We start from the raw sequence: 12,322 nt of genomic DNA, 5'->3' as shown, positions 1-12,322 counted from the left end.
GTCTGAAATTCCCATTGATCGCTATCATATGCTAGTGGAAAGTATGTCCTATGGGATCTGCAGTCATTGCAGTGAAAGGAGGTCCTATATCTTATTAAGGTGGGCACCATGGCTGTTTGTTCCTCATACTGTGATGTCTGTTGACTTCTCTCCAAGCAGTGTATATAAGATATAGCTGACTTCAGAAGTGGCAGGCATTAGCAATTACAGTAACATTTAGGGCTTATTTTAAAAGGGGGGAGGGAGCTCAAAACTAGCTTTTTTATCTCATAAATGTAAAGAATCCTTTATATAAGGAAATCAATATATTTGTTAAAATGAGAATACCTTGAGCTGTTTTATCTCCTGAACAGCTGCCAAACGCTGAAAGAAAGGAATGGAGTGGTCAGAATAATCAAATCAGCACACATCGGTATTATTATTTTATTTATTTTCTCTTTACTGCAAAATTTATAAGTTTCAGACACTGAAATGGGAAATACTCTTTGTGAAAAATTTCAAGCCACTAGGAAATTAGAAAAGCAATGTATAATTCAATACTTGTCGCAAGGGGTAAGGTGAAATTGTCGCTGGAATACCTGAAAATTAGCATTCATTTTGAAATAATCATGTGATATATTTCAGATATTTTTATCACATATTTACAGCAATTGAAAATTTGGATAATATTCTTAAAAAAAAGTTCCATTTTCTCAGTTTGGAAAAAACACTAACTTATACATTTCAACTCTAAATGCTAGAACACTTAAATCTGAGGAAAGATTTTTATAATTGGAAGAAGCCTTTAAATTTATAACATGGGATATAATTGAAATATAAGAAATCAGGCATCTATCTGAATATTTTACCATAAAGGCAAAACCATGGGTCTTTGTGATGTGGAATTTATAATAAAAAATAAATGGAAACAACATATAATAGAATTCAAAGTATACTTGGAAAGAATTGCAAGCTTGAAAATAAAACTCATAAACAGAGATCTTGATCATTCAGGTATATGCCCCTACCTCAAACCATAGTTTGGAAGAAATAGAAGCATTTTATAATTATCTATCAAGTGTAATTCCTAAAGAGAGAAAACAAGAGTTAATAGTAATGGGAGACTTCAGTGCTACAGTAGGATTAACACATGACAACAGTACAAAGTGCTGGGACCATGTGGTTATTGTTGTAGAAATGTGCAGGGAGAATTATTATTTAACTTAGCAGCAAGTCATAATTTAACAATAATGAATTCAGTATTCAAAAGGAGGTTTAACAGATGATGGACTTATATTTCTCTTCATGGAAATAGCAAGAGGGAAATTGACTCCATTCTCTGACTAAATACAAGCCTATTTACTTCTGTAGGTGCTCAGTAATTTTAGATTTAGTACAGATCATAGAATGGTGAGAGGAATGATCTCAATTATCAAAACAGAAAAACAGGATTAAGTGAAAAGTCAAATGTTAATGTAATAGACCAACAAAAAGAAAAAATACAAAGGAAATATAACAAAAGTGATTGTTTTCAAAATCTGACAGTCAAACTGATGTTTAATCAGTTTCAATATCTTTGCAACTCTATTGAAACTGTTATTGTCTTCAATTGAACCTCTAAATAATTCTACTGACAGGAAGACTGTAAGATCTCTAAAAAAATTAAGATATTAATAGATGAAAGAGAAATACTAAAGATAAAAATAGATTATAATCATTGAGAGATAAGATTAAAATTTGTAGAATTTGACAAAGTTGTCAAAAGAGAAATTTGAAATAATCTGAGAAAATTCAATATCCAAAACAATAGAAAATAGAACTTTGCTGAAAATGGCCTTCCCAAAGACAAAAAATGGATTGCCTGTCTTTTATAGATAAAAATGGAAACATAACAAACAATAGAAAAGAAATATAAGGCATTGCCAATGATTTCTACAAAGACCTTTATACAATTAAAACCAATTTTAACTTATGGATCTGAGAGCTTGGTTAGAAGTAAAACACTTGACTAAAGATTAGAGACTGCAGATATGAGAGTCCTGAGAAAGATTAGGGGTGTGAACAGATGGCATTAATGGCAATATCATATTAAAAACGAGGATGTTAGGAAAGAACTTCACATTGTCAGCATCCAGGAATGCGTTAGCAGAGCTAATTTCAGGTGAGAATGGGAGAGGAAAGATTAGCAAAACAAGTGTTCTCTGCCATGTTGGCAGGAAAAAAAGACCCAGAGGAGGAGGACTAAGATATAGGTGGATTCATACAGTAAAAAGTGTCTTAGAAGATAGAAATATAAGATCTGATAATGTTGGAGTCTTGACAGATTGATTTGTAGGAAAACTGTAGATAGGAAGTTAGTAATGATGTAAATTTTTCATGTAGTACTATCATATCCTGTACGTCCCGTGAGTGTACATGTCAGGAATTTGATGATGATCAATATGATGATCTTTATATAATCTGTATAATGGGATCAAATTCAACAAACAGTAGACATGTGAAAAATGTCAGTGTTCTATCCATAACAGAAATATAAATAAAAACTGCTATCCATGAAATAAAATGAAATGAGTGTCCAGGACCAGGTGAAGTGCCTGCAGAACTTTTTAAATATTGGTTGGCAAACGATTTCAAGGTCAAATCGTGTTGATCTTGAAATGCAGTGTAGAATTGACAGTGTTTGGAAGAGCTACTTGGGAATGAAGCATTGGATGAAAGGGGACGTTCCAATTTGTGTAAAAAAATTATTAGATATGATTTTCCTGCTAACTTTGACTTATGGTTTCCAGACTTGGACACTAACCACTACATAGACAAAAAAAATTCTCCAAGCTTGCCAAAGAGCAATGTAGAGGAGTTTACTCAGAGTATCCAGATTAGAACAAGGACTAAAGAGACTCCTAACAAAAATAAGAAGTCATTTGGAGAGCTAGGAAATCAAAATGGGATTGGGCAAGCCACTTGGCAAGATATCAAGATAATAGTTGGTAAAAGAGAGCAATAGGGTGGCTGCCGAGAGGAGTCAGAAAACCTGGAAGACAGAGAAAGATGGAGAGATGACATCAAAATATGGCTCGTGTCACAAGGAGAGGCCCAGGGTTGGAGAGATTGGGGGAGGCCTTTGCCCTGCAGTGGGACATCTAGGCTAACAACATGTTGCATTTTTAAACTGAAAATGAAAGACTGAAATCTTGTATTGTTGTATATAAATTTATGATATATAAAATAAATAAAAAAAAAAGTGGTGGGATATCAAAATCTGAAAGCAAGTATAAAGCAAGTATTTAGTTGAACATCATTTGCTTTTTGTGAGTGCAGGACAATGTATCTAAAACTGTGAGCATAACAACATGTAATAACATATAGTAGATTGAAAAAAAAAAATAATCAGAGAGAGAGAGAGAGAGAGAGAAGGGAAAAAAATTTCAAATCACATTTATTGAAATAAATGTGATTCGAGAAAAAAAAATTATGAAAATTTAAACTTATTTTAACATAAGCATTTGATAAAAAAAAAAAAAAATAATAATTCCTCAATATTTTCATTAAAATGAGGAAAAAAAAAACCTGGATAAAAATAACTAAATCACAACTGAATAACTTATGTGGTCATTTTGCACCAGTATCAAGAGCATCCTTGTGAATATTAAATTAAACAGGCAGAAGAGACAGTTACAAGACTCAACAATGCAAATAAGAGTGGCATGGTTTAAAATACATTAAAGTTTTAAATATATAATTTTAAAACAAGACATACATTATTGAATCTCTGAAAAAAAGTTTCTGTATGTGGCAGGATATGTGGAGAAAAAAATATATAACTTCACTAATGAAATCAGAATATAAAGTATTCTGATTTGGTTAGTGAAGCAAGGTTCCACAAATTTCTTTGTATAAACATACTAAGAAAGAAAACTATTTTTGTAAAGGACCTTCATCTCATTCCAAAGGACTTGATGTTCATTGGTGATGGCATGGTCTGCCAATCTAGATTGTTCCAGATTATGGAATTTAATATAATTATTATCTTCATTCCTTTATGGAATCAGACTCATTGTGAGAAGTCCTGTTCTCTCTCTCTCACACACACACACCATGCTTTAAATACATTCTCATTATCTGCAGTCACCACATTTAGGCAGTACTTTCCAAACATTAACCCTCTCCATGCAAAAATCTTGCTTCTTACACACTTGTTTGTACTAGGTACCCACAAAAAATTACCTCTTATGAACTTTTATGCTCTGTCATACCCCCCCCCCCCCCCATTCTATTCTTTAGAGACGCTGCCGATTGCATTTTCTCAACCTTTCTTCATATTCAACATTCCAGAGATGAGAAACCACCTTAGTCAGTTGCCTCTGAATCTTTTTCAATATCTCTTCATCTTTTTGTTATCCAGATGACTAAATCTGTGTATAGTCCACATGTGGTCTAATCAAGGCCTTATATAATCAAATAATAACCACCTTACTCCTACAAGACACCAGAAGGATCAAAGTAAAGGAATTGAAACAAAAGCACGAAAGTCCTTTGACTCCCCTCCCCCTCCCCACCTATCCTCTTGTAAATGTGCATTTTATTTGTTTTCCTAATATAAATTTTAAGGTATGTAGAATTTCAATAAGAAATGCAAAAAACAGTGATTTTTATGATTGCTTTAATTTGGGAGAAAAGAATTGAATTGGAATTAAGTTGATTAACAAAAGCAGTTTTAATAAATCAGATTATGTGGGAATATTCCTTTTAGGATGAAGAATGGAGTCACCTTTTTGAAGTGAAGCAAATGGAAATGAGTTCTTTACTTAGTCAAAAGGAACAAGAGCTTTTATCCATTCAGGAGGAGAAAGAACTGCATAAAACTACTATCTGTAATTTGGAATGTGAACGAGATGAACGTCTTGGAATAATAAATGATCTAAAAAAAGTATGTACTTTTTTATATTTTTATTTACATTTTCAGAATTTATTTAAATTTTTTGTGATAGAGTTAACAGCTACACTTTAATTTAGTGCTCTTGCAACTAACTGTTCTGAACTATCAGATTATAAAATTTTTCAGATTATGTGATATACCAAAATAAACTTATAAATGGTACACATATATACCATATTTAATGTTTTCATCTCATTGGTTTCATTAATCTAATTTTGTAGTTGCTGCAAGTATTTCTGTTGCATATGTTAGTATTGATTTGACAATGCCTTGTGTAGATTCTTGATTTTGTTTCTTCACTTACATTCTTATTCTTCTGGATGAGGCTGTTGAGATATCCAGATATTCTGCTGACTTTTAGTGTTTGTTCTTGTACTTATTTTGTTAGTTCTATTATTTAGTTTGTTTAGTTCTATTTTTAAATAGTTTATCTTAATAGCTAGTTCATTTATTTTCCCCTTTGATTTCTGATTTCCATCCTATGGGTTCTCTAGCAACTCTTGATTTTTTTTTAATGTGAAACATCTTTATGTCCATAGGGGTAAACTTTGGAAAGTGAGTGTCATAAAATTCCTAATGGAAGTAACATCTATGTCATTGCCTGGAAGTGACTATCGTAATACCTGTAAAAGTTAGAGACAAGCTTCTCTCTATTAACTGACAATCCTAAAAAACCATGTGACCTGCTCGTCTCAGATGTGAAACCACACTAAGCCAACAACAAAATGTTATGCACAAAAGAAAACAAAAAAATTTCAAGGAAAACACTGAAAAGGGAAAAAAATAAAGCATTAGACAATACATAACATAAAACACTGTTCAAAAAAATAAAACAACAATATTGAGAAAACAGCCAAGAAAAATAAATACAACATAAGTTATAATACAGTCAGAATAGGCAAACTTTTTTGTGGATGGTTACTTCCACCTGCTAAGAGTTATTTACAAACATTTAATACATTTTGTACTATGGGTGTGTTAAGGATCCCCCCCCCCCCGTTTTTATAAATGTTATATATTTTTTGTTTTTAATTCATTTTAACATAGTCCGGCATCCCTGCTCTAAGCAGGGAACTTTTTCAAACCACTTCAGGCCTCCAGTAAATAGCACATTGGTCTCTCACTGGATGGTGAAATTCATCTTCCACCTAAAACATGATCTTCATCTATGTAAACAACCTAATTTCTTTCCCTAAATTTTGTGAAGTTTTACACAATAATTGCAACACGATTACTACTAAAACAAAAGTATAACATGATTACTAGAATAATGTTGTTAATTCAGGAAGTGTTAAGGATTTTAAGATTCATTATGATAAATATTATTATTATTAGATATGTTGTCAATTGAATGAATCTCCCACACTGTCTGTTGACTCCAGCAGTGTGATAATAAAATGAAAAGCAAAAATACAAATCATTTTGCTTCTCTACTAATAGTTTGGATGTAAAAGACCATAAGGGAACTTGCTCTGTAGTGTGATATGTTAGATAATCAAGGGAGTATTCCAGTGAGTTAACTGTATAATTATTATTAAATGGGTATCTTCATAGAGTCAAAAGACTCCATGGAGATACCCAGATGGGAGACCCACACTAACCATTATTTACACAATACAATTTGTTCACTTTTCAGACACTCAAAACTACCTCTTTCAGTCTGTTCCACTTATTCACCACTTTACAATCAATGAACCATCTGCACACCCTTACTAATCATACTCATACACAACCTCCAGGGGTGACTACTTGTTCTCCTCCTGCTCCTCATGTATTGAAAGATTTCTTTCATAGAAAGAAATCTTTCAGTCAGTCTCATAGAATCCCTTTAGTAACGTATAAATTTTTATCATGTTCCCCTCTCCTTTGCCTCTCAACTAAATTCTGCAACCCACATGCCTTCAATCTGTCCTCACAGGGAGCATACCACAAATCTGTCGCCAGCTCTGTCACTCATCTCTGAATCCTCTCCACTACTTGCTGATCACCAAGAAACCCAAGTGACCAAATCTGTGCATTGTAGTCAAGATGTGCTGAATCATAACCTTATAAAGCCATATAAAGAACTCCATAGCTTTACTTGTCAATGTGCTCAACATCCATGTAATCCTTTGAGCTTTTTTTTGCTAACTCTTGCAATATGTCATCAGAACTTCAAATCTCTATCCATAATTACCCCCAGATCCTTAGCTTTGTCAATTTCCTTTAATCTAGCACCATCAGTATGATTCAAATTATGTAATCTTTTCATACCCTTGCATTTTTCTACATTAAATTGACAGCCATTGTCCTTTGCTCACACTGCTAATTTATTTAAATCATCCTAGGATATCACCTTTATCAAATATTGCCCTTCCCTGTTTTGTATTGCTAGCAAACACTAAATATCATATCAGGATGCAAAAAGAAAGTTATCTACCACCACACCTGCTTTGAGATCCTGTTATGCTGAGGGAGTAAAAGTTTAAAAAAAAAATGTCAATTTGATGCTTTCACCATATCTGAACTTTATGATTGTGAATGTTTTTCTGTTGAACACATCAATCGCATGATATATATGGTCTCACTCCGAAAATAGCTCGATTTGACGAGAACCCACTTGTGAAAAAAAAAATGATGGCAAAGTTATCACTTAAGGATGAACCACCAGACCTTTCCCTAGTAAAATGGATACTTCAGTATCCACTGAAAGAGAATATTCCGATCCTGACACTTCTGATAATGTATTGGATACGTTTCCAGAGGAAGAGATGGGTACTGGTCATCCATACTTACCAAAATTTAATGAAAAATATAAACCTGACAAGAGTAAGTTTTCAACTTTCTGGAAATCAGACAAGTCTACGAAGCCAGAATAGGAAAATTTTTACAGAGAACTCTTGTGGGTTTCACTAGAATATCAATGATATCAACCACCTGCTACAGAAACACAAACCTCTTTGGTTCTGTCTGCAGGAAACATAGGATCCTACCTTCAGGAATACCACTGTTATATGCAAGGACCTCTCAGGGGACCCTGTAACCCCTAGAGAGCGCGTCCCCTGGGTGGCGGATAGGGGAGCCCACCGTGTGTGTGTGTGTACATGCGCGTTCGTGTGTGTGTATATATATATATATATATATATATATATATATATATGGTGGGGTGGTCCGAATATACTGAATAAGGACTCGTGGACCAACAGGGCCATATGGGGGCAATCATCTTGATTGTAAGGGAAGCGGCACTCCCATGGACCCCTAGCTGGATCTATCCTCTCCTTCTTCTACTTTGAGGAAGACCCACTTACTTTAATCTTTCCTATAAGGCCTTATCAGCCAACTCTTCTTACTTTATGACCCTTGTGCTATTAGAGTACTTGAGGGCCATGGGGTCTTTTCATTTCTGGCCTTACAACTATGTCCTCTCTATAAACCTTACTATATTTCTTCTATAATCTACCCTTTCCCCTTCAATATACCCTATTCCTCCTATGGGTTTAAATTCGGAAGAAGGCGAGTTCAGAAGCCTTAAGGTAGCAGCCCTACCACTGAACTATTCCATCGTCAGGCTAGTCCCCTGACATGGAGAACATAACCATACTTGTAAGCTGACAGAAAAAGATAATCGGATTGAATCTATGGGAAACGACCCTGGAATGGAAAAGGGAAAACGAAAATGGAAACGACAAAATATAATACACATAGCAAACTGGAATGTAAGAGGAATAGCATATAAAGAAATAGAATTAGACCAGTTATTAAATGAAAGAAATTTTAAGATAGCAGTAATCACTGAAACAAAAAAGAAATTAAAAGGAACTATGAGAACTGAAAATTTTAATGTGATATACAGTGGAGTTGACAGAGACCAAAGAGCACAAGCAGGAGTCATGATTTGGATTCATAACTCCCTTTCAAAACAGTTAAAACATTATAAATTATGGAATGAAAGAATAATAGAAGCTAGAATAAAAATAGATAGAGGCTATTTAACAATAATTGGTTTATATGCCCCAGAAGAAGGAAGAGAACAGGATAATATTGATTTTTATAATCAGCTACAAAACATATATAATAAAATAAATAAAAATCATTACATAATTTTAGCGGGAGACTTAAATGCAAGAACTGGAAACACGAAAATTAATAATAATATAGGAATACATGGAGAACACACTCTAAACAGAAATGGTAAAAAATTGATTGACTTTGTAGTTTATAATAACCTAAAAATAATGAATTCCTTCTATAAACATAAAGACATACATAAATATACTTGGGCAGCAAGAGAATGGAAATCAATATTAGATTACTTCATATTAAATGAAAAGACATCAAAATTTTCACTAGATGTTAGAGTTCACAGAGGATATGAAATAAGCAGTGACCACTTCCTTGTTAAAATAAAATTAAGATTACCACCTAAATGGCTACAAGTAACAAGAACAGAAAGAAAAATTGAAACATTTGTTTATAAAACTAGACTATTGAATGACACAAATGTACAATGGCTATATGAACAAAGAATTAACCAGTATCTAGATAAAATAAAACAAAATGAAGAAATAGAAATAGAATGGCTTAATATAAAAACGATACTAAATGCAGCAGCAAATGAAAGCTTAGGAAAGACCAAAAAATTCAATAAAAGAAAAAAACTGAAGATCTGGGATGATACAATCAAAGAAATAATCAAAAAGAAAAAAGAAGCCTATCACAAATGGTTAAGCAGTAAAAGATTAGAAGATGAAATAGAATATAAAAGAATAAGAGCCATAGCTAAAAGAGAAGTCAGAAAAAGACAGAGAATGATGGAATAAATTTGTTTCTAATTTAGAACATGATTTATATAAAATAAGACCCAATGTATATAAGATTTTGAAACACCTAAATGCAGATACCAAAGAAAACATAAAATTAAACACTGAATTGAAATTAGAATAATTTCTAAATTACTACACAGAACTATGGACAGACAAATATTTTAAAAAAGACAACTGGCAAACACTTAACGAAAATGAAAAGGAAATAACTGAAGAAGAATTAGAAATCAGCCTGAAAGAAACAAGAAATGGAAAATCACCTGGAGAAGATAAGCTAGGTTCAGAACTATATAAATACGCAGGAACAAGATTCAAAGGAAGACTCTTATTATTTTTAAATAAAATTTACTCAACTGGTATCCCCCCAATAGAATGGAAAAAAGCAATTGTGATTCCTACCTTTAAGAAAGGTAATAGAGATGACCCTAAAAACTATAGAGGTATCAGTATACTAAATTCATGATACAAAATATACAGCAGAATCTTAAATAACAAACTAATGAAATATTCCGAAAACTTTATTCTAGAGGTACAAAATGGATTTAGAAAAGGATGATCATGTATAGACCCAGCCTTCTGCCTAAAATTAATAATAGAGAAAAGAAGAGAATATAATTTAGAAACACATATTGCATTTATTGACTTTGAAAAAGCATTTGACAAAGTTAAAAGAAACATATTATTTAACATATTAAAAGAAAGACAAATACCAAATAATATCCTAAAAGCTGTCACAAGTATATATGAAAATAATCAAATACAAATAAGATTAAATCATGAGCTATCATATACAAGAGAGATAAACCAAGGGGTCCGACAGGGATGTCCCCTCTCAGCAACTCTTTTTAATATCTACTTAAATGAAATAATAATAAAATGGAGTAAAAATTTACATCAAGGAATTAAACTTTCACCTACAGTTAACTTAAACACTCTCCTCTTTGCAGACGACCAAATAATAATTTCAAATTCTGAAGATAACTTACAGAAAGCTATTTTAAATCTAAATGAGATATCCAAAGATTATGGTATGATAATATCAACGGAAAAATCAAAAACTATGGCCTTTCAAGGACAAGATCCAGCAAGAACTAAAATAGTATTAGATAACAAGATCTTAGAACAGGTGAATTCATTTAACTACCTAGGATGTATGATCACTTATGAAAAAGATATAAACATAAAAATTGCAAAATATTTAAAAATAACAGGAGTAATTAACTCTATATTTAAAACAAACCTAGTTCAAAAACAAACCAGGCTAAAAGTATACAATACATTAGCCCTACCGGTCTTAATGTATGGAAGCGAAATCTGGACAATAAAACAAAAAGACAAACAAAGATTAACAACAGCAGAAATGAAGTTTATGAGAAAAACTGCAAAGTATACCCTATTTGATCACAAAAGAAACGAAGATATTATGAAAGAATTAAACCAAGAACCAGTAATTGAAAAAATTAAAAAATATAAACATAGATGGATGGAACACGTTCAAAGAATGAAAACAGAAAGATTACCAAAACAAGCCTTAAAGTACAAGCCATTAGGAAAAAGAAAACCAGGACGTCCTCTTAAATGATTCAACAATGACTTCTAAGGCCAGAACAGGCCATACTAGGCCTAAATCCTTGATACGTATGATGATGATGATATGCAAGGACAGAACTGGAGATAATCCTGCACATGGTGGATTAGCTATTCTCATTGGCAGTCATACTCAATTCCATCATGTTCAGCTTAATACTGCTCATTAACAGTAGCAGTTTGCCTTTTTGAGGGGTTTCTAATTGCAACGTGTTCAATTTATATTTACCGCCAGGTTCTGAATTAAATGCAACTGCCTCAATGGGTGACTTTAATAGACATAACGCTTTGTGGGGTAGCCCCAACACGAATGGACGAGATCGCATCATTCAGCAAATGCTCAACTCCCATGACCTCTCCCTTATTAATAATGGAGCAAATACCTTCTTCCACATGTCTACCCACTTTTATTTGGCAGTTAATCTTACAATCTGCTCACATGGGATGTTGATGAAAACATATATGGAAGTGATCGTTTTCCTCTTCAGCAATATGTCTTCACAGGAAACATATTCTCTTACAAGGATGCCCATGTGGTAAATGGACTAAGCTGACTGGAATACATTTTCATCATCATCATCAAATTCCTGCCATGTACTCAAGGGGTGTACAGGATATGACAGTACTACATGAAAAAATTACATCATTACTAACTTCCTATCTACAATTTTCCTCCAAATCAGTCTGTTACTTGTCAAGACTCCAACATTATCAGATCTTATATTTCTATCGTCTAAGGCACTTTGTACCGTATCAGTCCACCTATATCTTGGTCTTCCTCTGGGTCATTTTCCTGCCAACCTGGCAGAGAACACTTGTTTTACTAATCTTTCCTCTCCCATTCTATTTAAGTGACCATACCACCTGAGATTAGCTCTGCTAACGCATTCCTGGATGCTGACAATGTCAAGTTCTTTCCTAATATCCTCATTTTTAATATGATATTGCCATTGATGCCATCTGTTCACGCCTCTAATCTTTCTCAGGACTCTCATATCTGTGGTCTCTAGTCTTT

At 33.0% G+C, this 12,322-nt stretch overlaps 1 protein-coding gene across 3 annotated transcripts in view; it reads left to right on the top strand.

The window, feature by feature from the left end:
• Positions 1 to 12,322, top strand: part of LOC150105258 (uncharacterized) — a 560,407-nt gene that overhangs the window by 228,419 nt on the left and 319,666 nt on the right. For all 3 annotated transcript variants that reach the window (XM_090394016.1, XM_090394015.1, XM_090394017.1), the window contains exon 12: positions 4,730 to 4,906. In XM_090394016.1, the coding sequence (XP_090250142.1) occupies positions 4,730 to 4,906 (177 nt within the window). The remainder of the gene's footprint in view (positions 1 to 4,729; positions 4,907 to 12,322) is intronic.

This window comes from Typopeltis vanoorti, chromosome 6 (assembly GCF_054136105.1).
Source record: "Typopeltis vanoorti isolate ZY-2024b chromosome 6, IOZ_Tvanoo_1.0, whole genome shotgun sequence".
Taxonomy (NCBI): Eukaryota; Metazoa; Arthropoda; class Arachnida; order Uropygi; family Thelyphonidae; genus Typopeltis; species Typopeltis vanoorti.
This window is presented reverse-complemented; position numbering and strand designations above follow the sequence as displayed.